Source organism: Pithys albifrons, chromosome Z (genome assembly GCF_047495875.1).
Source record: "Pithys albifrons albifrons isolate INPA30051 chromosome Z, PitAlb_v1, whole genome shotgun sequence".
NCBI classification, from domain to species: Eukaryota; Metazoa; Chordata; class Aves; order Passeriformes; family Thamnophilidae; genus Pithys; species Pithys albifrons.
Window position 1 is genome coordinate 8,525,105 of NC_092497.1, and position 26,519 is coordinate 8,551,623.

The 26,519-nt window shown below is 44.5% G+C and overlaps 1 protein-coding gene across 1 annotated transcript; it reads right to left on the bottom strand.

Moving 5' to 3' along the window:
- Nucleotides 1-11,427: 11,427 nt before the first annotated feature.
- On the bottom strand, nucleotides 11,428-25,733 carry LOC139684533 (aquaporin-3-like). The gene is made up of 6 exons (XM_071580595.1): nucleotides 25,514-25,733; nucleotides 16,608-16,734; nucleotides 16,305-16,442; nucleotides 14,636-14,754; nucleotides 13,686-13,903; nucleotides 11,428-12,999 (listed from the first exon to the last, which is right to left on the bottom strand). Exons 1-6 carry the CDS (start codon nucleotides 25,619-25,621, stop codon nucleotides 12,831-12,833), a joined length of 879 nt encoding a protein of 292 aa, XP_071436696.1. The 5' UTR covers nucleotides 25,622-25,733; the 3' UTR covers nucleotides 11,428-12,830.
- Between the last annotated feature and the right edge of the window lie 786 nt (nucleotides 25,734-26,519).

The window sequence follows — 26,519 nt, forward strand, 5'->3', positions numbered from 1 at the left end:
GTCTGCTCCCAACCCAACTTCTTGTGCACCTGTTCTCTGGCAGAGCATAAAAAACTAAAAAGTCTTGATTTAGAGAGAGTCCTCCCAAGCAATGATTAAAACATCTGTGTGTTTTCAGCATTATTCTCGTACTAAATGGAATCCAAAGATTTTACCAGCTACAAAGAAGAAATTTAGCTATATCTCATCTGAAACCTCAACAGAGTTTTATACGAGTTCATATGATGACTTGAACTTGTGAATTCAACATAACTTTTGGAATTTCATTGTCCCTGACTGAAAATGCAGGGCAATGATGTCTTTTCTAATGGTTTCTACAAATGTACAATGTCTGTTATCCAATAAATGTCAAGATTACCCATATCTTCCTAAATGGAGTCAATAATACCATCTCATTACTATATCCAGCCAGAGACATTTATAAAACCCCCAAGAGGTTCGTGCCCCACTGTTCCAGATCCTCAGGAAGCTCATCCCATGTCACCTTCTTCCTGTCAGAATGGATGGAGGGGTAGAGGCTGCCAGACAAGAGCAAGAGCACACAGAGCCTCAGAAGACAGGGGAGTTCCTATCTGGGAATCCTGCTGCTGCAGGATGAATTGCAACTTCTGCACAGCCTCTGTCCATGGCCCACCCTCTGCCTCCCCAATGGAGAGTGAGCCTGAGCATCCTCCACACCCCTCCAGAAGGGACCTTGGGCTCTGCTGCCATGGCCTGGGCACCCCATGTTGGGCCTCAACACGGCCCCTGCAGCCCTGGACCAGCCCACGCACTGTGCTCTGCTTTTGGGGTTGTCTCCATGTCCATTTCCACAGACCTGGCCAGTCCCTAGATGCATTTGGGTGGGGGAATGCCACCCTTGACTGTGCCCCAGGACACTCTATGTGCCTCTCACAACATCCCAGTGATGCTCCTGACCCTTCCCAGGTGGCCCAGGCTGCAACAAGCATCTTCTTGGATAGCCCAGATGCCTCTCCACGCCTTTGGTGCACCCTGGCACAATGCAGACAGTAATACAAGAAAAGCTTAATTGGAAGATGTAGGCAACACAATATTGACCAATATCTTATTTCCAGCTGACCTCAATACTCTTTAAATGCTGCTGTTACACTCGGGGTCTAAATTACTGGTGGTTTTGAACTCATATGAAAACCCACAAATCCTTGTGTCCCACTTATATGGACCAGGAAAATAACAGAACAATGTAAACAAAACATGAACCTTATTGCACTTGAACTCTTTTAAAAGGGGCATCTTGGGGCAGCAGGGGGGAGGGGAAGATTTGTAGGAACCCTGTGCCTCTTTATGAAGGGCTTCAGTAACATTTATTGTCAGGAATGTCCCAGTGCTGAGGGTCAGCACTGCTCCTGCACCCCCAGCCATACCTGGCATACCCAGAGTCTGCCTGGAGCTGGGGAGCCACGGTCCAGGGGAGAAGGGGAGTCTCCTCCTCTTCCAACTCTCACATTTCCTTCTTCTCTTTTTTCTGAGCAATATCCTTTGTGGAGACCATTGGTGCAGGCACACCCTCAGGAGGCCATGGTTGGCGTTCAGCAAAGGGATCAACTCCTTGGGGCAGCAGTGTCCCTGCTAGCATGTCCCTGGAGAGGCTGAGGGGGTGTGGCCCTTCTCCTCAAAGGCTCACAGGCCAGTGGATCCTCAGGGGGCTGAGGTTTGACCTCTCCTGGAGAGACTCAGGCCTGTCTGGGTTGCCCCAAATTGAGATTGCAGGAAGAAGAGCTCATGCTGTCTCTGCCTGTAGGAATTCTTTGTCTGTGCTTTGTTTACCCCTCCTCGGTGTTGGCCTTCAATGGGCCGAGTGGTTCAAAGCCGGCAAAGTAGCAAAGAGACAGTGCACTCAACCCCTCACACACACCCCAATACTGCAAGATCACATATTCCTGGTCTCCTGGGGAACCAGGCAGACATGGATAATCATCTCGTTGTACATCTCCAAGAGTAAAATTATCCCCTGCAGGAGAGAACACTTCTTGTGTGGGTAGATTGCCCTGCCTGCAGTGCACTCACATGCTAAAAACAAGAGATGAAGAGTACCACGTGACCTCTGCATCTATGGCAGAAATAAAGCTTGTTTTGCAGCCAAGAGCTTGTTTGCACACAAATCACTCTAGATTTTTGCTGGGTTTCCTTTGAAGAAGCTAAACAAAAGCTCATAGGAAAAAATCCTGAGAACTGGTTGCTTATCTGCCTGGTCTACAGCTAATACTGCAGGGTATAGCCAAGAGCTAATGCTCCACACAAACCTTTCCCCAGAGACACCTCTCTGCATGGGGCATTGCTGATGCCAGAAGAGACCAAAACAGGAGACCAAAGCTACTGGCAAGCTTCATCATGAAGGAAGACCCCCACACACACTTTTTTCAGTCATTTCCTTGTTCAGGTTTCCTCCTGGTTGGGACTGGATTCCCTTTGCAGCAGTCCACACCAGTGAGACATACATAGGCAAAAAGGGTTAAATGTAAAAGGAAATAAGCCAGGGGTTCCAACCCACACCACCTGAAACATAGGTATAAGATAAACAGACTGGAGACAAAGTCTTAATTAAAGTATTTTTCTGAAAATCAAAATTGAGCCCAAACAGGAGGGGCCATATGCTGCCTTATAGTGTTCTGTTTTTTCTCTTAAGGTTTTAGGAAAAGAAAATTGAATACACTATTTTCACAACAAACAAGTAGTACATAGCCAAACAAGCTGATGGATGACAGATTCCAGAAAATCAACAAAGAATTAAATGAGATATTACACCACTACTGATGCTGTTGACATAGGTGACAACTACAGCATGGCTAAGTATAAAATTAAAAGAGAATAGATGACCCAAAGTGGTGGAAAGGTGATAAATCTGAGAAGAAAAGATCTACTAAAGACATATAGCATCCAAGTTCCAAATTCTTGAAGAATCTAAAGAAGGGATTTGGTTGAGGTCACTTTGTCTATTCAGCCTGAAGAAGAGGAGACCAAGGGGAGATGTCTCCCCAGTCTGCAACTTCTTCATGAGGGGAAGAGGAGGGGCAGCCATTGGTCTCTTCTCTGTGGTGACCAGGGACACGACCCAAAGTTGTGTCAGAAGAGGTTTAGGTTGGATATTAGAAAAAGTTTGTTCACTCAGAGGGTGGTTGGACACTGAACAGGCTCCCCATGAAAGTGATTACAACACCAAGCCTGCCAGAGTTCAAAAAGCATTTGGATAATACTGTCAGGTGCATGGTGTGACTCATGGGGATGGTCCTGTGCAGGGATAAGGGTTGGACTCAATGATCCTTGTGGGTTCCTTCCAACTCAGCATATTCTGTGAAATAAAGCATATGATCCTACTGTGACAGAGGTGGTAAAAAAAATTTCCATCTTATTGTTCCAATCATACTAGTTGCTGTTTAACACTTAATTTCAGGTGTTTTGTGGAAGTTAGTGGTTAAGTTGACAGAATATAAACTCCTGTATCTTGTGAAAGAATTGGCCCAATACCAACAACAATCCCTCCACCCACATCTGCTAATTAAGCGAGGAGTTGATCCCACAAATATCTGAAATTGAACCATATGCTCTTATCATGTAGGTATTTAATCCCTCATGGTCACTGAAACAGGTTGCTCAGGTCACTGAAACAGGTAGAACTGATGAGATAAATTAATGTTTCCACAATCAAACTGACCTGTTCACCACACCTGTGTGGGATGGTTAGCATGGTTACAGGAGCAAATCTTTGCCCCCTCAAGATGAACAAAAAGAGATGCAGATGGTTATAGGGACAGGATTGAGAGTCTTCAATATATAAATAAATAAAGTATATATAAAGTATAAATACTGACATTCTTGTAAAGAATGTAAAGAAACTGAGGACAACAAGTGACTTAAGGAAATTGGAACATCCAGTGGGGTTCTCTCTGTTAACATTAGGGACTAACCAATGATTTGTGTCTGATACACAACCTCAGTGGGAAAAACTGGGGAAAAAGACCACCACTCAACTGCTCTTGCACTGGCACAGCTCTCACAACAGTCCAAGACAATGTTTCTCTGGGCTTTAACTGCACCAAAGCTCACGTTGTTACTGATAGTCACCTCATACACAAAATTAGGGAGAATGATCACACGATTCGAAAGACTTCACAAACTTTGCCCAGCATATTAGCAGGAACACTTAAAATACCCAAGGGAGACATTGAGAGACATTAATTGTTTAGCTTAAATACTCCAGTTTCAAATAGAATGAGTCATGAAGTTACAGCATTATGTGATTTAGTATGCTGTTTGCTTAGCTTTACTTGCTTAGCATGAGTAGCTGGATTTGCTTAAGCCTTAGGCTGTGAGCTGTGGACTTTCACCTAATAAGATTGTGGCTAAGAGTTCAAATTCTTAGTAATTTTCATAGTAACAGGTACAGTGCTGCGTTTTTTCTCTAGTGTAAGAAGCACATTGATAACACAATGATGTTTTGCTTGTTGCTAAGTAATGTTGATCCTAATTCCAGAACTTTTATAGTTTCCAATATACTGCCAGCAAGCAGGTACACTACAAGCACAAACCAGGGCATTATCTGAAGGAGCTCTAGTCCCAGGCTCATGTGGTGCCCCAGCAAGGCCATGGCATGGTACATGTACAGAGAAAATGCTGGGACTGGCAGGTATCAGAGTATGGGAACTCACTTGCCTCACTGTCCCTACATCTGTCTGCAGTATAGAACAGTCCCTTATGCTCCTCTGCTTCAATGGGAGAGGAAGAGGATGGAGGAGAGAAGGATTTAGGCAGATTTTCTGAAAGCTCGTCTGAAATGACTGCACTGGCTGTGAAATGAGGAGTAAAATAAGGACCCTTTCAGAAAGGAAGGTTTGGGCACAGTAGGAGGAGAAACCTGGTCAAAGTCAGAGACCTTGAAGGGAGAGGGAGGGAGAGAGGGAAGCAGGTGGAGGAACAGAGCTGGAAGGGTCTGGGTGACAGCACACAGGCTGTGTCCCTGATCCCCTGCCATGGGTCTTTCCTCCAGTGACCATCTCCTGTCTTAGCATTCTCGAGGGCTGAGCTTGGTTCTCACACGTTTAGGGCATAGGTGACCACAAAACTCATTAACTTGGCTCAGGAAAAGGCTGTCATTACCCCTGCTCCCTTTGTGTCTTATATTCCTCAAGGGGCTGACAGAGCTGCAAATGTTTCATCCTCAAAAATTAAAGGAAGAAGCCATGAAGAGACCAAGCCCTGAAGGGAAATAGTAAACAAACCCATGACAGCATCACCTCTTTGATAAAATGTTGGGAATATTTTATGAAAGCTCTTCAGAGAAATGTGGCTGGCTGCTAGCCTGGAGCAAGAGCTCCCAGATCCCCTGTGCCCCAAAATTCACAGCTTGTTTTTTCAGGGCTGGTGCTTCCCCCCCTGCCCCATCACTCACAAGTCTATATGGGGCTGGGGGGCTCTGCTAGGACCGAGGGCCAAGGAGAGGAGGTGGAAAATCACTGAAGAGGAGCAAGAGTGCCTTAATGAAAGAGAGGAACAGGACAAAAACTGGAAGACAAATTAAGAAATGCAGAAGAGGCACATAAAAGGGCTGAGTGGAGAAGAGGTCATGGGAAGGGAAAATACTGAGCCACTTAACCAAAATGATTGAATAGCAAATGTTGTGTACGGGCTGTCTCCATCAGTGCACGACATTACCTTCAGTGTACACATTCTCTTCACCTGCCCAGGGGCAGGGTGGTGCTTCTCTCTCTCTCACTCTCTACTTTAAAGACACTCAAAGGCTCGTGCCCAGACCAGCAAAGGGTCTCAGGCGTGGGAAAGCTCTGCATCGCTACTCCTCACTTGCAGACACCTGGCATGCATGCTGCAGGAGACACACGAGTGCCCTATGGCACAAACAGAGAGATTCACCCTTCCCAAAAACAGCTCTCATCTCCTGAGACCAAGGGCAGTCCCTCAGACTTTCCATCCTGTGCTATTATCCCCTTGGTTATACAAACAAAACACCTTTTTTTCCATGGTTCTGCAGTTCAGGATAGACCCAAGAGGCTGGGTTTAAATAGTTTAATTCTGGCCACTCTCACTGAGAGTGGAATTCAAGACTTTAAAGTCACTGAACTGAAATCAAGCAGAAGTATTGCTGACATTACCCCTCCAGTGTCAGGGTCTTCCTTGCTTTGCCTAAAGTAAGGGAAAGCAAAGTTAAAGGGTGACAGAAACGCTGCCCTTATGTGCTGGATGGAGTTCAGAGGCTGCAAGAGAGCCCAGAATGTTTAAGTGAAAATATAATTGTTTCAGGGACTGAGCTGACACCAGTCAAATCACAAAATACAGCTGTTACAAGTTGTCCCAATGACTCATACCTGAGATGTGAATGTTATCCATGCTCTGGGTTTGAGGTTCCTGTCCAGGCACAGGGTACAATCTTAATAAGAGCCTGTCATGTGAAATGACGTGTTTGTGTGACTGATACCTGAGTGTGCTCTATTCAGATAGGACACCTCTTCGACACAAACTATGTCCCTTTTAGGAGCCTTAGCTGCTATGTCTGGCATGAAACATCCTCCTGGGATGATTTACCAAGGGTAGAGGCCAGAAACCCTAGCATGTGGGGTGTTCCCTGCAAGGTTGTTCAGAAAGGTGTTCCTGTACTATCAAGGACAACTTAAACCAACTGAGGATCTACTGGGACAAGCTAAGCCTGCTTGGCAGGAAAGTTGTCCCCTGGCAAGAAAATTAGAGAAAAAGAAGTGTTAATTATGAGACAACATCACTATTTCTCCTTGGCACAGTGACTGAGACTACCCCTCGCCGTATAAACCAACAAACTTCTACCTCACTATGTAAATGCAGTGTTACTGCAGCTCCTCAAGAGTGATGGTTTCAGTGAAGTCTGTCACAACTCAAACCACACCAAGAAGAGTATCTGGGAGCTCAAAAGCCACCTCATTCATGTGGCTTTTCTTGCTCCCTGCTGCAGAATTCCTAATAAGGGTAGGGAGAGGTAAACAGCTGTTGTTGAAGACTGGGTGCAGGGGCAAGCAGACCTGTCATCTGTTCTCCCTGCCATTCTTGTGCCTCTATGGAAATGGGTATCCTACAACAAAGGAACTGGAACTATGTAGACATATTGAGTTTCTGCCTCTGCCCAGGCCATAGTTTCCTGCGGGGAATTCCACTCTGGTTCAGTGATCTCCAGGGCTTGATCCACTTGCACACATAGGACTCTCTTACATGGGGTTTGGAAGTGCGACACAGGACCTACAAGAGATCTTAGCCCCTCTGGAGTTGCAGATAAACCAGGCAGAATGAGCCAGGGCACCTTGAATCATTCCAAAACTCTGCATTTAGGCATATGAGTTGAACCCACAGTCAGCACAGTCAATATCAGCTGGACTTTGCAGAGGGAATCAGTGAAAGTCCATGCTGCCACTTGCCAGTCTGAGCAGAGTCATGGTCTCCCAGACTTCCCTCAGCTGCTATTTGCTCCCCTTACACTACATTTGTCACATGTGCTGCAGAGCTCAGATATCTTCTGAACCTGTCCCCTCTGATGGGTTTTCCAACACTCTTATTCCGTCATCCCTCCACCCACAGGACCCTGAAGACAGTACAAAAATCTCCTCAGCATTCCACCATTCATGTTTGGAGGCTGAAGACACCATTGTCTTTGTCTTGTGTCTGGATAGACAAAGGTCATCCTAGTATCAGGAGCATTCATCTCCGTGATGTGTTTTTCAAGCTCAGCTGCTCATCTTGGTAGGCACAAGGCTGACCTGCAGTTTCTGGAGGAGCGTGTGGACTATGAGTCAGCAAACACAGGTAGAGATTTGGCAAGACGTCACTGTATTCCTGTTGCTCAGAGATAGAGGAGACTCTGTTATCTTGTGCTTCCACCAGGGGCAGAATGACAAATTTACAGAGCTCGTGGCGTTCAAGACACTGAGAAGTGAGTAAATGCTGAATATCCCTAGTTAGATGAAGGTAAATCCTGTCCACTTGTACATAGCTGCTCTATGCACAGTACTTTTGCTGGAGCAAAAGGGTTTCCTAGGATGGCAAGACCTGACCAGGGCTGCAGTTACCTCTCTACTCCACCCAATTCTTGAACATCATATTCACATTACATACAGTGAGTGTTACAGGACTCAGGAACATGTTTTCCCTCCTGGGGGTGGCTAAATGGGAACACACTGGCAGTCCTTCTGTGTAATGAGTTATACTTGGGTCTTATGTCTTATAGCCAGATTGCACCTTTTGATCTGCCACCAGAGTAACGCAAGAGGGAGATCCACTCACACCACAATACCCAAGTAACTCTTGTGGGAACTGACTGCTGGGAAAGCAGTGGCAGCAGGTAAAGCATCCTTAGCTGTCCAGGATGAAGGAGGAGGGTCCCACCCCACACTCCAGGCCCGTTGGTCAGGATGCTTACCTGTATCCCTCAAAGGGTGTGTCAAATCCTGTGAGCCAGTTGGTCTCAGCCACACTCAGACTGAGAAGCAGATGAGCTGTGTTAGTGTCTTAATTAAAAGATTTTATGCAAAGAAGAAAAAGAAGTCAAAGACACTTCCATTTGAGATGAAGTGCAGAGGAGTGAGGTATATTTTAGAGAAGGTTGCTGAGATCCCAAGAAGTTTCAATTGTTTCCAGGACAGTGGCAGAACACAGTAGAATACAAGTGATATGTCCGGGAGGAGAGAGAGCAAGAGATTTGGTAGAAGGAAACTGGGCAAATTACAGGAATTAATTAAATTAATTAATTAATTAAGCAAATTAAAGGAGCTAAGGTAGTTGGTGATCCTGCAACCAATAAAACCACTATCTCAAGCAGCACATTTCCTGTTATATTTTCACAGATGCATCCTAGTTGGCAATCCTTAGCCAGAAAGCCTCTTCTCTTTGTTTTCTTTCTTCCATTTATTTATTTTCTCTTCTTAATCAAGGTGAAGGTTATGGGGAGAAGGGAAGACAGCAAGCAGAGGATGTCTCCTTTGGGCACATGTGGAAACCTGCCCTGGTCCAGCCCCACTAGACCTTCCTGGAGTGGTCAAGCAAACACATCCAGCTCCTGCATCCCCAGTGCTAACCAGTGTCAGATGGGGAGGTGAAACTCAATTTGGGTTGGAAAAGCTGCACAAATGGAGGTTATGTTGTTCACACTGCAGTGCCAAGCACTGACCACTCTTTGATTCATAATGCCACCTTGCTTCTACAAGGTGAAACAGAGCAGGGTCTGGAGATCAGTACTGCTGGTGCCATTTTACAAATGGACAAAGCAAACAGACCTGGAAGAGCCTCCCAAGGCATGCACATCAAAGTACCTACAGAGGGGAGCTTAAAACAGCTGAGAACCAAGAGGAATTGAATACTTGGCCACTTGCATCTTGCATTTTAAATCTCATAGGTTTGGGGTCAGAAGGGACAATTCCTGTCAGCTTGACCTTCTGTAATGGAGAGGTCTGGGAATTTCCTCCAGTGGGACTTGCAGTTTAACTGGAAGACCTTGCAAGACAGCCAGTCTTAATTTGAAAACCTCACACAATGGGGAATCCACAACACTTTTTAACATTTTGTTCCAACAACAAATTACTCTCCCTGTCAAGTGTGAATAGTTTAAATTGTAGATTTATTTCTTCCTACAAAGCATATTTCAATAGCTTGACAGCTGAAGTTCATCAAACCCAAAACCTGGATGACTATATTTGGCCAGATGAGTCTTACCTCTCCAGTGACACCAAAAGAAAGGCATTAACTATGGGGTGATTAACTGCCTTTGAAATTTAGGTCTGAAGAAAAAAGAAAAGAAAATTCTTGGGATTTGCATGGGCCTGCCAGGCAAATAATGCCCAGAAGGTCTCTCAAGGCTGCTAAATTGAAAACAAGCAGAACCACAACTTGCAGCAATTTAAGGCTTTCTGCTGCCAGGGAAAATACCTTTTCCTCCCCACACTTTAATAAGACTTTTGAAATATGGTGTATCAAATTGTCTGCACACTACCCTCCTTACATGGCTAACAAAGACAAATCATGCCTCATATTGGCCAGACCCTTCTGGAGGCTACATTCTCCATAGCTTCCCATCCACAGATGCCTGCCCCTTTCCTCATCTTAATGGATCTACTCAGCAGTGCTTGGTGCTTCTCCAACAGATCCCAGCAAAGCCAAACCTTTACAGAGTGGGGATATGATTAAGACAAAAAATTTAACTTGAAACTGGTATGACATTTTATTGCTGTTTTAATAGATATACTAATACACACCATCGAGGCACAGGTAAAGCAAGGATATAGAAAAAGGCAATTACTACATGCTGGGCAGAAACAGGAGGTATGTTGTAGGTCACATAAAAAAAACCTAAACCAAACTAAACCAAATTAACAAAGCGCCCTAAAAACAAGTGAAACACACCCAAAAATGACTGCAAAAAAAATTAAGGGAAAAAACCCAAACTAGAATCCACATCGCAACTTGAGTCAAAAGTCTTAAGATTTGCAATGAGAATTTTAATACGCTGATCAAGTCAGTTGAAGACACAGAGTGGTAGAAGAACAGAAAAAGCCTAACAGTGCTGAAGAGAATTGACCTCTGCAGATATGACAGTTGATCACACTAATATACAAGACTGCTACACAGATTTTGAGGGATAAACTTCCATGTTAGAAAGGGAATAAAGCAGCATGCTGTCTGCACATAGAGCAAACCAAACAAACCTGGGAACTTTCCTGCCAAAAGCCATTTTATTTCTAGTTGGTGAATTGCAGGAAACCACATTCATCCAGACCTCACTGAATTGTTCAGTTTGGCACCATATGGGAAGTTAGGAGTTATTTTAAGGCAGCATAATTAATACAGGAAAAATACAGCAGTGCACAAATCAGGCAAAGAGCAACAAGAATTCATTTACAGAGAGCACAGGTTGGAAGAAAGTTACTTGTATAATTCTCTGAGCACTGGGCTCAGATCTGTAGTACTTTTCCTTGCATGGTGTAACTAAAAAAAAAAAGAAAAAGGCGACTCCTGTAATACGCTAAGAGGAGCTGGACAGTACATGGAGTACAGAGTGGGATTGCATACTCAGAACTGTTTAGTGAGAGAATAGCAGGAAAATTTAAATTATACAAAGGGTGAAGGACAAATATTTGCTCAATGGTTCTTTTGCCTTCAGAATGAGACAGCTGAGTGCAAGACATTCCCACTCCCCAGCCCATACCTTGGCCATTGTGCAGAGTACAAGTACCCCATTCTCCTCCTGGTTGCCCCAAAAGCCCACCCAAAAGGGAAAGTAATAAAACACAAATGGAGAATGTATACATGCTGCCTGAAATGGTTAATTCCCCTTTGCTGAGGAGGAAAAGGACTTGAGGAAGCTGTTGCTATAGATAACTTCCTTTCCATGGTGGTTTGCTGACAGCTCCTTAAAAATACAACCAACACTAGACTTTTACAGTGTGGGTATTGACATTTTATTTATTTAAAAAGAAAAAAAAAAGAATACATCTTTTTGGTGACTGGAAACGTGTACAAAGTTATGTATTCCATTGAATTCACACATTAAAGAAACAGGCTTTGAGTGGGTTTCTCTAATGCAGAAGACTTACAAATTCTTTCACAACCAACAATGCTTGTTTGAAATACTCTGTAATAATATGGCATTGGGAGAGCCAGAGATCCCCTGAGATGCCAGTACTTCTAGTACAGGAGGTGCCTGACCTCAGTCCCTCATCCAGGAGTACCTGTAATTCTGCAAGGTAGAAAAGGAGGCCCTCCAAACAAGACAATGACTTAATCCAAGACCAGCCCAGGAAAATCCAACAATATCTCAAAGCTGACAGAGAATCGGCAATTCCCACACATCTCTAAATTAACTCATCCCAACCTTAGTATTTAGTAATAGCTTTAAGAAGTATGTTTATATATAAATCTCCTAAAAAACTCCAAAACACAACAGTATTGTAAAATTTACATGAACACACGCAACTTTAGCAACATTGTTTCCAGTGGATCTTGGCTATTAACTGCTTGCAGTTTATATACAAAGCTGATTAATTAGAAATGTTGCTTCAGGGAGCCAAGCTCTCATTCTAGGTTAGTCCCTGGCTAGAATAAGGACTTCCTAGGTGTTATCCTCTAGGAGGTGGCAAGATCAAAATTTGAGATTAGAACACTAGGGTGCACTTGTTTGTAAACATTTTTTCTTTGTATTAAATTAAAATCCAGTGCATTCTTACTCTCTGCACTGGCATTATGGATCAGCTGATTGATAAAATGTTCTAGAAATTCGTGGGAGGTATAAAAAGTTTGGCCAGTAAAAATCCTTTAGACAAGTTAATTCCTAGTGTCAAGTTATTGACTTTGGAGCAACATCAAGCAGAATTTGATCCACGGTAGAATCACAGGCAAACCTTCTCCAGGATGTAGGAGTTTCCAATCCATTCTAGCAAAATAATTTAAGTTTTGCATGATCCCCATTCTGCAGATTGGAACACAGGTTTGAAGGGAAGCAGTTTGCCAAGGTCACAGGCAACGTCAGGAACACAGCCCCAAAAGAGCTCCAGATTCCTGAACACCTGACTCGTATTGGACAGCAATGCCCACTTCTTTCCGGACTCCTACAGTCCTCAATCCCCTTCTATTAAGAAAAGATTACATGATACTGCATTTGGAGGAAGGCTTACAGGGAAATGTCAAAAGCAGATGCATCAGGGATATGGAAAAAAAAAAGGCTAGAATATCTCAAGACAGGTAAAAAAAAACTCTTTCTATTGTTCTTGAAGCTCTTCTTAACTTCTCCTCCTCTTTGCCAACTGCAGTCCTGAGTAATGAATACCTGCCAGATCAGGGTGGCAGCTTCCTCAGACTCTCTCCTTGTGCTTCACGTTAGCCAGCTTGACTGTTTCTTGCTCAGAGGCAGGTGGAGAAGGCTCATCATGGCATCCAATCATCAGCTGATAGACAATCACTCCTGCAATTGCCCCGAGGAAAGGAGCAACAATTGGAACCCACCACCAGTGGTTATAAGCCCTGGAAAACGAAAAGAAAGTGCACAAGGTGAGAACTGCAGCCTAAGCTTTAGGATATTTGTGTTTGGATCTGAAGCAATGCAAGATCTGATCCCGCCCAACCACCGCCAATGACTTGCACAAGGAAACAGTACCCACGTGTCTGCACCATTTCCAAGGCAGATATTGCCCCCCAGCCTGCCCTGCAAATCCAGGTCACGAGCAAATCAGAACACCAATTTTCAGGACTTACAAGACTTTCTTTCCACCAAGGAAGAGGAAAAGCACTTACAGTCCCTTCAATTCCTTCCCACTGCTTGCAGAAAAGCAGCCCTTGATAATATGTAACATATTTCACATGGCTCTCCTCATTTTCTCCAGTAACAGCAAAATCAGAGTACAAAAGACAATCCCCCTTTTATACCACTAAAACAATCATGATACGCTCATTTCCAAGGTATAACTGAAATTCTCATGCATGGTCCCAGATTTCCTCTTTGATAACAAAGTTATGGCATTTGCTCTTACCACTGGAACCTCCCCAGCTTCTATCATTACTTAAGAAGTCAAAGTGGAGCAAATAGTGCCTTTTAAAAACTTTTAGAAAATTCAAAGGCACCTCATGCGTGCAAAGACTTTTTATTGCACCAGAGTGCATCTATTTAAACTCCTGAGAGATCCACAAAGTTTTCATTAGCATGCACTTACGAGAACACTTTGGAACCCCAGCCAGCGATGGCTGTGAAGAGGCGAGGCCCGAAGTCCCTGGCAGGGTTGACAGCATAGCCAGAGTTGAAGCCCATGGAAGTTCCAATAACGAGGACAACAAAGCCAACTGTAAAAGCCTCCAGCCCAGTGGGCACAGGGTTGTTGTAGGGATCGACAATAGCCAAGACACAGACAATGAGGGAGGCAGTGCCAATGAACTGGAGAGGAGCGGGGAAGAAAAAATAATAATTTAATCCAGATTAGTTTTTTAACCAAATTATTTAACTCGTCTGGGGCATAATTCTCTTAACTGGAAGAGTTGAACCGAGTCATCCCATGACATTATCAGACCACAGTAGACTGAGCACCCATGGGAACAGGAGAGTGGAACACGCTTCTCCTGACAGCCCATAATGTCAACCAAGCTCACACCTTTTTTTCTACCCAGAGAATAGTTATGAATAACAGTTTAGGCAGCCAGGAAATCTGAAAACATCTTCTTAAACCTGCTTCCAATGTGCCTTGGCTGGGTGGCAGCTGTCCCTTTTGTGGTTGATGGCAACTTCACGGAGACAGTCACCTTCAACAGTCACCACCCCACACCCATCTGACGTCTGGATTGTGCAAAAGCTACAGTAGAATAGTGAGAGTAGGAAGAGCCAACATTCCTCATGCTGTTGCTTTGCAGGGACTAAGAGGAGATTATATTTTTCACTGGTGTCTCTACCAGTGTTGTACCACTGGTTACCCCCCTTAACACCTTCTTGCTGTAATGTCTTTATGGCCCTGGTCCTCCTACAGGCTAGTAAAATACCTGTGTCAGCTCCAAAAACCTTTCTGGATATCCTCTCTAAAAATTGCAATTCATTTTCTAACTAAAGATGAGGCCTAGAACCACCCCCAAAAGATACCTCTTCAAAAGCACTTCCATCCTCCCAGCACACTCTTACCTGGTCAAAGAATCCATTCACAATGTTCAGATGCTCAGATGGGTAGGTGGCAAAGATACCAGCAGTGCCATTGTCTCCTATTACATCCAGCTGGTTACTGCCAAAAGCCCAGATGGCATCTAGAGGGAGGGGGAGATGAGAGAGGGTGTGGGGGGAGAAAAAAGAAAGGTAGAGAGGTCAGTCATTTTACAACATACATCAGAGAGAGAAGCCTGCTTGGAAAATGACTAAAATGTAGGCTCCACAAAGCCATGAAAATCGAGATAGAACTCCCTGAGCACCCCATTGATGTGTGTCGCAAACATATTTGCTGTAGACTAAAAATGCATTTGGAAAACTTAAGGCATCATCCACCACTGTATTTTACCAGTCAGTCTTGGAGACAAGTGACATGAGTCTCTGTTCATAATGTTTATCATTTCCTGGGCATCAAGAAAGAGTTAAGACCCAAAAAATAAACACTAATGTGACTCCAATTCTCTTCCAAAGGTAGCCAAATGTCTGTGGTATCAGCCTTTGTGTGAAGACATGAGATATGGGTCTGATCTGCACCATAAAGAATTTAAGCTGTTCTTGCACTTTTCTCTAAGCCAATACACAATTAGTTTCATCTCTCAGGGTTGTCTTTAGAGCAGTCAGCCTCTTGCCTGCCACTATGTAGAAGATGGATAACGAACCTAGGTTAGGTCTAGGTCTAGGTTCCCTTCATGGTCAGTGGAGACAAAAGCAGACACCTCTGAATGTAGGTCTCACATGGGTTAGGTAGCTAAAATGGGATTAACTCTCTTCTGAAGGGGAGATTTCAGCCCACCAGCTGGAAAGGCAACTGGTGTTGAACTGAAGCCCCAATGTTTACAGGGATTAAGGTAGGTCCCCCTGCTTCTTCCTCAAGTGAAAAGCAGTGGCTGCTAGTGAAGGGATGGTAGTATTCTTCTCTCAATTGGAAGTAGCAGTGACCCAGATGTTCCGCTCAGCTACAGGGAACCTCGCTCCTCTTGCCAGGAACACACATTGGGAGGTGAAGTCTGAGTCAAAATGTCACCCTTGTTATTAGGGGAAGAGCAAGCACAAGCACAAAGATTCAGCTCTTGCCCACTGAGTATTTCCCTTTGATGAGGAACAGCACTCAGGAGGAATTGATGCAAGAGGAACTGGATTCCCAAGATGATTTCCAAGGTATGGAATCATTCTGATAAAAACAGCAAAATCTGCTAAAAGTCCCTACCTGGATGCTAACACAAGACAATGCAGAAGACACCCACAGAGAAGTCTTTAATATTTTTTTTTCACCAGGAATGATAATATGGTTCCAGAACAGTGAACAGATATTAAATCTCCATCACTGGTACTGTTTCCTTTACTTTTCTGGAGGATCTGTTTTAGTCCAGACAGTAGATACAAGAGGGGCCATCCAGTGGTCCAGTGACAATCATTCAAGGGAAAAGAGTCGCACATCAGCAATGCTGTTTGGCTTTCAGATTGATTTGAGGAGGCTTGAAGCCATAACCATGAGAATGGGAAAGCCATGCCAGAAACACAGGAGGGAGGTTGGTTGTATTTCTGCTTCGCAAGAAAGTTCTTCCCTCCAATTTGGGAGCCTCCCTCCCTGCAGTGAGTCACAAAGAACAGTAGTATTATCCCAAAAAGGACCCAAGGTTTCCACACTTACCATAGTACAGCCCAAAGACTATGCCAGCTCCAAGGAAAGCCCCCAGGGTTTGTGCAAGGGCATAAATTGGTAGCTTGATCCAGGGCTCCCGGGCCAAGAAGCACATGGCAAAAGTGACAGCTGGGTTCAGGTGTCCACCTACAGAGAGACTGGTTGTTAGTGTACTTTTAGGGGCAGAGTTTGGGTCCCAGAGTTGTGCCAAGGGACATTAGTCTCCATGATAGTGCCACATAGGAAAAGTACAGCCATCTAGCCTAGACAAGCAGTACAAGTGAAATTCAGCCTACATGGAGCTACACATACCTGATACCTGTCCTGCAATCAAAATGCCAAGTGTCACAGCAAAGCCAAAGGCCAGGTTGACAGTCAGGAAGCTTCCATGAGACCCTCTGCTGAGTACGATCTGGGCAACAGAGCCACAGCCAAAGAGCTACAAGGAGAAGAACAGACTGAAATTACCATCTCAGCTTCACACCAGGGCCAGTTGCTGACCAGCCTCTGCAATTGCTCCACTTACACCTGCTTGCACTGTCACAGTGTACCCATGACTCACAGCCTTTAAAACTTCAAGCTTTGGTCAAAGTATCCAGGCATCATCTCTAAGGACAGGAGGGAAGGAGAAAGGGCATGGACAAACCTACCTTCTAGCATGGGGAACCAAAACCAAGGCTAAATATCTAATGCAAGACTGATCTACAGGAGGCTGGAGTTCTTTGTTCAAACTTCTGATTTTAAGCTGGTAGTTGAGAAGGATCAGCCAGATAGCATCCTGGTCTGAGGTATTCACAGTGCAACCATTCTGATGAGGGATCTGGGTGTCTTCTGTCAGTAGGACATAGATTGGTGGGGAACAACTTTGTTCATGACTGGAAAGGCAGTCAGGACTGAAGAAGGCCACATTCAGCCTGACATTTATGGAATTTTCTTTCAGGCTCCATGAAGGAAAGTCCATAGTCCAGAGAGCTTGCCATCAGCACAGTCAGAGTCTTGGCTTTCTGTGCAAGACTGGGGGTGGACCAAGCACTCTGGTGGACAAAAGCTGTTTAGCTTAGGTGATAAAAGTGTTTCCTAATAGTTAAGGGAGGTGCTCATGCTTAAAGCAGATGATCCTTCTCTTCCCAGTTGCATCCAAAAGCCATCATTCCTATTCTCACCCTTAACAATTCAAACCAGTTTACCCCAATGATTCAGTTCAGCAGTCATCCAGCTGAAGGATTTTTGTCTTGTCAAGTCTTTACACTATTCACCATATAATTTAAAGAGCACTAATCATGGCCATCTGTATGCTTTTATCTTCCACTGTCTTCACCTGAACTGACCATTGGTGTGTACCAGAGATTATCACATCAGAGGGTACTGAGAGCATCCTTAAACTAGGACAGAGCTTGCTCGTGATGCTCAAATCTAGGGATCAAGGCTTAACTTATTTATTCTGACCACATACCCATAACTACACCCCCACCAAGACTTTCTGCTTCCATGAATTCCATCATCCCAGAAATACTCAATTGCCAAAGAGGCAGCCTCCACTCCTAGAGGATAAGCCACCAACAGGCACCAAGGTAGCAGGGTTAGCTGTCTTCACCTCTCCAGCCAATACTGGGCATGCCCATTGAGCAACACACAATCCAAGTCAGAGGCAAAACCAAAACACATACAACTCACCCCCTCCCATCTCCTTGACAACTGATGGATTTCTAACAAAGCAAACACTGCACTCAGCCTTCCATGAAAGCTGCATCCAAGTAGGCTGCAGGCTGACTCATGAGGTGGACACTCTGTACACAGGTGCCTCTTGACAAGCAGCAAGGTGCCCAATACAAGGACCTTGTGTATAAAGAACAAAGGAACCTGTTGAACTTGTTCATTAAGGAAGGATAGCCAGCACTGCTCTCTACTGGATGCAGTGGGACCAGTCCCTACAATGTCTTCACCAAGCTGGGAAACCATGGCAGAGGAGACTCCAAGACAAAGCAGAAATGACTCTTGTGTTTTGGCAGCAAACAGAACCAGCTATGCCCACACCACCAAGGCAAGTAGAACTCCCATGGAGCAAATAAATAATGGCTGATGACCAGGGTGACATCTGTTCCTTTCTTTACCCCAGATAAGCCCCAGCATGCTATGGAAAGGTTTGGAGAGCATGCTTGGCTGTGGTGTCTGCCTCTGTAAGGCTGCACAGCACATCAGTCTGACCAGGGAGGGGACAAGCCCACAAAAAGTAGAGTTTGGCAGCGTTGACTCCAGGTGATTCCTAGTGATGAAGGCATTTGTGTTATTCACTCTAAGAACTGGCAGTTCTGCAAGTGCATGATGGTTGACTTGTTAGTCACATACCTTTTGGTTGCAAAAACCGCAGAATGAAGTTTTCCCACCTCCCTGTACACCCACAAAGGTCTTCCCTAATCTGGGAGAATGCCAGGCCTGCCTTTTCTCAAGAGGTTATCTCAAGAGGTTATTCCCCATCCTCCTCTCCTCCATCTTTTCCTCAGAAGTCTATGGGCCATGCAAAAACACCCTGGAGCCACTCCACAGGAGTATTACAATTGTTTATCAGATGAGCTCTGAGCATTATTTGGCTTAATTCAGCGTAACAGCAGAAAATTTAACCCTCAGCAGATAAAAAGAGTACAGTGATATTGAGGGACAGGTTTGAACTATGATATGCATGTGTTCAATTCCATCCTGCACCAGAGGAGTACACTAAACATGAAAGTTTGTTGTCATGCATGACATCCCTCCATGACATTTGACTTTCAGGAACCAGTTCAAGTCATGCTCACACATGCTTTTGTGGCAAGTAGCTTAACACTACACAGTTTTGTTGTGGTAGTAGCTATTACAATTTTTGATCACAGCATTTCCACTTCTGCTGTTTTCCAGCTTTCCTTCCAATTCCCTTTCCCAGGTCATGTGAGACAGGAGACCCTCGACATCGATTTTTTTGTCCACTGCTCATGAAGAAATGTCTAAGCTTGAGTTGAAAGCTAAGGAAGGTCAAATAAAAGCAATTCAAATTTTTTTCCCAGGGTCTTTTAAGTCCATGCAATGGATGCAAGAGTTCTTAGGCAATACTGTGCCACTGTGGTCAGGGACAGGGGTGCACACCTAAAGGGGGAGATTATATCTCATTCTTTCAAATTTAATAACCTGACTCCAGCACCATTTGGCCGTATGTGGGTTTTGGTGATTCTGTTTTTGCTTTGTTTTTTGTTTTGTTTTGTTTTAAAACAAAAAACACTACTGTAAGAACATCCAGGCAACAGAAACCCAGATCAGCACCTCACAGGGCAGTGGGTGTAGCAGCCAACTGTTATAGCCCATGATTCACTAGCCAAGTTCAAAAGTAGTTTTAATGTGGTAGTAAACTGTAAATGTGTGTAGATTGCAAAAAAACATCGCTCTGATATATTAAAGCTACTCTCTAAGGAATTGAGGTCAATGCACCCATTAACCAGGTTAATGGAAGCCTGCTCCCTAATTTCATTTTACTGACTCTAGCAAATGTAATGGCTTTCCCTGCTAACAGGGAGGCTTCTCACTCCTCACAGTCTGATTCAACACCTTGCTCTGTGAAAAATAACCTAATCCAAGGATTTCAGGAACTGGCCCAAAGGTGGAGGGACTGGCAAACTCCGTAAGGGAGGAGAATGCCCCTGTACCAAGGGTGCAACAGGCAGAAGCAGTAGCAAAACCAGGAAAAGGTAACATATTGCCGGGGAAAACTTCATTCTCAGGAAGCCTTAAGCTTCCTATGTCCAGGGCACCGTTTGGAGACTGAGCAGTTGGTCTTGTTACTCAAGGTAAAACCACCCTGTCTCAATGTCTGAACACACGAAAGCCCCAAAATCATTAAGGGCTTGTAGGAAAGGATCATGGAGGGCAAAAAGAAAAGTTGCAACAGCTAACAAAGAACCACCCACTTGGGGTTTTAGGCACAGCATGTGAGAAATAGCTTCATACCTGAAGTCAGGAGCAAGGTGGTGCTCAGCATTTCCCTGCACAAGAGACAGGTTTCTTCCCTTTCTTGTCTCTTTTATTTTCCACTGCTTATTTTACAGCTTCAGATGCAACACAAAAGGCCCAGGTGTATTTGCTCTTGGACTTTAGGCAGAGTGACCTCTAAATGAGGATGGGAAAGTTTTGTTGGCATAGACCAGGAGGAGTGCAAGTACCTGAATTACAACTTTTCTCCTCAGCCAGCAAATAAACCAGGGATTAGGCAAAGAGCCTGCTGTAAATCTACCCTAATCACCTGGGTGGATGGGAAAGACTGTTCAGCCCTTGCTGGTTAGTGGGGAAGATGCCAGAAGGGCAGTCAAATCATGAGTCTGCTTTGAAGGAGGAGACCCCGAGATATTGGTGAATGATTTTAAGCTTTGGACACACAAAGAGCACCACTCTTCACACCAGAGTGAAATTTAGGACTATCCTACTGTTCCTTCAAGGGAGAAGGCAGGGAGGGTGGGACAGTAGCATGCAGAAATCTTCCTCAACTATATCAACCAAAAAGACAGTGCAAGGAGCACTGTCCTTTTTGCTTTTCCTGCAAACATCTCTCAAACAATCAGACTGGTCACCATTTTCCATTTCAAAGCAAGGAGAAAACTCAGACCCCACAGTCCAGCTTTTTGTCCAGCACAGCGGGAAGACAGCTCAGACAGCAGCAGTACTGCAGGGAAGGACAGCAGCAGATGGTCTGTTATGTTATGGTTCTTTACACACCACATGCTCTCCCACAGCCAAGGCAGCGCTGCAGGACTCAGAAGATAAGAGAGTCTAAGAAAAACTGTGCCCCACACGCATCACATGCTACAACCACACCACAAAAAGCTGGAGAAACAAGCAGATCTCAGCTCAAGAAACCTGAGCAACTTTCAGCAGAGGAGTTGGGCATTAGAGAGGAAATTCACTGTTTTAGCTTGTTCACACACATAAGTAAAAATCCTTATTCTCTTATCTGTAGTATTGTTCAGATTAAGAGGCTTTAGATGTTAGAAAGACCAGTATTTTTGGTGAGGTTTTCATTACAAGGTTGGGCACTCCTGGGGGAAAGCTGCCTTCCCATCAAGGGCAAGTCTTGATGCCTGAACTGACCTCCAGTTCCTGCATAGAGACAGCAAGAAGGGACAATTGTGGACAGTAAATTAAGAGTTTCAACTTCTTCTGGTGGAAGAGGAGAGCAGCAGCATTGTCATATCGCACTTCTCAGCACACAGTGCCACAGACACCTTGCAGGGAAGAATCAGCAGCACTCAACATGCATACAGGAAATATTTCCCCCTAATTTAACAGCCTAGTAAAGCATTAATAAAGAAAAGGAAATTTTAAAAAAAAAATAAATATATATAAAATAATATCACATTTTCCAAATATGAGAAACTGAGTTCAAGTAAACCACCCCAATCAAATGACAATTGGGGGAACTGCTGTGCTGCCCTCAATGGCTGTGGGATGAGCAGCAGCTTTAGTTCTGCCCTGCCAGCAATTAAGTGAGGTACCCCTTGGTCATCCCCCTAAGGGAGGCTCTCTTTGCCCTGGTCATCCCAACCACTTTGCTGTTTTGGTTTCTGTGGTCTGTAGCATGCTCACACTCCAAAAAGCTCCCACCTAGCCACAAAGTCAAGGCAGCACCAATTGAAAAACAATTAGGAACTGCTTTGTTCTTTCTTTGTGCCTCTACAACAGTGAATCACAGTGAGTCCCACTTGGAAGTCAGTCCTAAACAGTGCATTACTTCTCCTGCAAAAGTAAAAGCCAAAGAGAGCCAGCTTTGGCATTTACAGCCAGCAGAGCAAGGCAAACAGACCAAGCCTTTAAGAGAGGCATGGACACCAGCCACTGGAAATCTGGCATTACTGAGTTGCAAAAGTAATAACACAAACAGCAAGCAACTGGGAAAATGCCTTCAGCGTTCGTTCTGCTTAACTATTGCCAGCAAGCAGTGCTTCCAACACAGGTATAAAGTTCAAGCCTGAAGTGCCACATCAGAAAGTTCATTTTGAAGAGGGAGAATGCCAATTTAAGTATCAAGGGAAATGTATGTAGAATCAGCATTACTATTTTTGCAACAGTAGGGACGCCACCCACAGACTAAATGAACATGGTACAAGGTGCTGTACACAGCAAAAGTGGCCCACAAGTAGACAACTCGCTTTCATGCTCTTCAGGGCTGCCTTAGTTGATTTTTCTTATCTTAAAAAAAAACTGAGGCACTACTCTGCTATAATGCTAACTATGCTGAAACGCCCAAAACAACTACGCTTATAGCAGTGGGACTGGAACTAAATGATCTTTAAGTTCCACTCTAACCCAAATCATTCTATGATCTACCTTCACAATCTCTGTAAAAATATGAAAAATAAAATCAAGCACTAGGTTAATTCTTAGAGGAAACAAAATTAGGCAGAGGTCTGCAATAGCTCTTCAAGACTTTGAGAGAGCTGAAATCATTATGCAAGTGAAAGGGAGGAGGAAAGAAGCTGAAGCAGTGCCAATATCCACAGTGGGACAAGTTTTACATTACACAGTGAAATTTAAAATAAGCTACAAACTTTAAACAGTCTCCTCCCCCTGGGGCTCAGGAAGTTGATTTCAATGTGAACAATATCAAACCTTAAACCTATCCTTGATAATGTTCCATTCTCGACATATTTGTGTTCAGTCAACTCCAACTTCTATGAAGAAAATTTTCATGGGTCACGGGTCTTTCCTTGATATTTTACTGTCTGAAGCCCGTGATATTTACTGAGGCCCAATGCGCACACTCAGAGCTCTTCTGGCTAGCATGTTGAGCAACGGGGAATTTTGCAAGGTACAGAATGACAATTTCTCTCCTGAGACTACTGAACCCAAACTATTGTCCAGGCCATCTGAAAAGGGTAAGAAAGTTGCCTTCAAGGCCCTTTCTATTACATGCAGGTGATACAATAAAATGATGCAAAGGAATCTGGGTGGTAGGGATCAAAATAAGATGTTTTTTCAGTAAAGTAAAAACCGTGACTATCCCTTTATTAAGAACAGACTGGGACAGCACTAAGTCAGAAAAGGGTGGACTGTCTTGGATATTGCAAGCTTATTGTCCTGGAACCCATTTTCCTCTTCTGTACCCTGTTTTTGACTGCTGACCATGCAGAGCATTCACTGAGGTCAGGACTTTCCCATTTCTCCCACAAGCCCACCCCAGCTTCTCCCACACAGACACAGAGTGCCCATGGCCCTGCATATACTGCAGAGTTGCTGCAGGAGATCCTAAGCAACTTTTACAAGAGCTACAGGGCAGAGTTGAGTGTGTCACTAAAACCAGCATATTCTTTGCCCCCAGACTCCAGCTCCAGGAACTCCTTAACACGGTGAGGGCTCTCCTTGTTCCCGTAGACACACACACATACACATTGAAACACTGCCGATTTGGTGTTTCTGAAGACAAGGCATGTGTTACCCAATTCTGCCAGCACAGCCTCCAGCATGGCTAATGGGTGCCCATTACCACCCTCATTTTGGAGGCTGCTTGTGATTTGGGACCAAACCCTTCCTCAGGCTCTGAGCAGATCCCAACTCCTCTCTGTCTGGTAAGGCAAGGCTGTAAGAAAAAGTAGTCTCTGTTGTGCCAACTGTTATAGTCAGAAGAAGAAAATATTTTTTGGATCATAAGCCCTTTTGAAATCAACATGGCTAAAGGCTTGCCTTGTTTCTCAGTAGTACTAACATGTCTATCAGGAGACATTATTCCACCTTACAAGACTTCCCTTGTTTCGATCCTAATGCAGCAACATCAGTGATTCATAGACAGCAACTTTCTAGCTCTTAATCACTTTCCTATCAGCTTCTACCCACCTTAATTCCAAATAACCCTGCCTTGAAAAATCAACAGGACTTGTTTACAAACCACAAAAGCTGGGTCGCTCTGATAATAAAGTCATTGCACTGTGCAAAGCTGCTTTCCTTTAAGTGTGATAGCATTTTACAGGGTCTTAGCAGAGTCCCCTAAGCTCCCATACAAGTCTCAGTGGCCTTGTCTTCATCATCAAAAAAAAATTTTATTTATGAAAGCATAAAATTGTGTTGGTCTTTTTATGTTGTTCCCCAGGAGCACATGCAGCTTCATCAAACCTCCCTACACTTTCAACTCCTCCAACCACTACATTTCTCTCCAAACAGCCTGGCCATCAGTTACAAAGAGATCTAAACCCACAGTCACTTCACTGAAACCTCTACGATTGCTCTGGATTCACACTGCCTCAGAGGAACTTGTACCTGCAGATATTCACTGAGCAAACGCCAACTCATTTCTGCCACAGTATCAACGCACCAGACTTGGGGCCGGTTGGGCAGTTCTGCACTTTGGATGCAGGTGTCCAAAGCCAGATATCCCTGTCTCACTTTCTCTACACCAGTGTTTAGCCCCCACAGTTCATGCACAACTGCCCTAGCTGTTCACATCTGTCTATAACTTCAAAGCAAGTTGGGACTGCTTAAAACACTTGCAACCTAAGGCACTTACACATGTTTATCCTGCTTTATCCCTTATATCCCATCCCTTTGGAAGCTAAGCATTAAAACTGGCAGAAAAGTTTTGTCACCATTTACCACTTAAAAACACATGGGCTGACAGCTCAGTGCTGTCACACATACCCCAAGCAGAGGATCTTCATCAGCTGTCAGCAGGAGCTGCCCTGGTGTTGTACAGCTCTGCTGAAAAGCCTGCGGACTCAGCCACTGACAGCCAAAGGACATTGCAACAGTTTATATTCTGGCTAATTCTTCATTATAGGATGCATGAGGAAAACAAAGTGAGTTGAGGGAAAAAACTTTTCACTTCCTTGGGTGATAGCACTTGCAGTATTTCAGTGCCAAGATAATATTCCCAGGCTGACAGAAAGGAAGTTTTACGTGATCTCTAGCAAAACATTTGCTTCTTACACAGATATGTTTTGCCCCCTGCACTTCGCAGACAAATAAAGCTCCCAAACATCCAGCAAGCTCTGCAGAACCCACCCTTTGCCAGATTCCCCAAAGTTCACCCTAAAGCAACATTCATGAATATTTTCCTGTGCATAGAGACTCTCCTCTAGTACCTTTGCAGCAGGTTGCACCAGAGCTGGGCTCATGCCCAATGCAAAGCCTAGCAGCAATGCAGACCCTCCATCTGGACAATTTCCCCCTCACCCAGTTTTTAGAAACCACCCCACACCGCAGTCCCCACTCACCACGAGGATCAGTGTCCCCAGGCACTCAGCCAGTGCTTGTCGCACTAATTTGTTTCTGATCCTCAGGTGCTCCTCGATGGTAGCAAGAATGTCCTTTTGCCGCCCCATCACAGTAGAGGTGCTGGTCAAGTGCTATCAGGCAAAAAGCAGCAGCTGTCAAAGCCTCAGCAAAGTTTCTTCCCCGGCAGAGCTGCCTTTGCTTATAAAGAAGTTCATCAATGTCTGACACACCTCCTGGTAGCCACACCCCTTCTGCACGCTCTTCAAACTCAATTTTTTTCCCTCCTTTTCAGTGTGACAGCGTGGGTGGTTTTCTTCATCTGCTTTACTGCTTTTACAGGTGAGCAAAAGATTCAGGAACTTCAGAAGGAGGAATTAAACTTGCCAAAGATGTCCTGCTCAAGCCGCTGCTGTTCCCGTCACCACCTAAAACAAAAGGCTCTATCTGCCCTTCTCCAACTTCAGCCAAATGCATAATCTGATCAGTGCTTTACCCATTTATGTGATCATGGAACTCTGCTGTTGGCTTTCATTCCCTCACAAGCTCCTGGGAGATGGTGAAGTGATGTGTGCTGATGACCTGCGGAGGCTGCAGATGCTTTGGCAGCAAAATCAGGGGGTAGAAGGGTTTGAACCCCCACAACTGAGGCCAAGGCACCTCCCAACTCCACCACTTACCCAGCTGAAGCTGGTATTGTAAAGCAAGACAAGACCTCTCTCCATGAAAATCTGCATCTGGCTCCAAACTCTTGCCTGTCATTAAAGTTTGTCTCACCCACTCAGAGCTTTGGGAAAGCATTTGCAGCCCAGTCACCATGACAAAGAGCCCACAGAATCATTTAGCCATGCAGGAACCAAGCCTTGCTGGTTTTTTGTCCTCAGAAAGGACCTGTATCACCCTGGGACAATTCCACAGGATGGCCTGGATGAAAGCAGTCCCAGTCCATACCATCTGAGATGAGGGCTGCTCAAAGGACATGTGCAACTCACAGCATCTGGTTTTTGT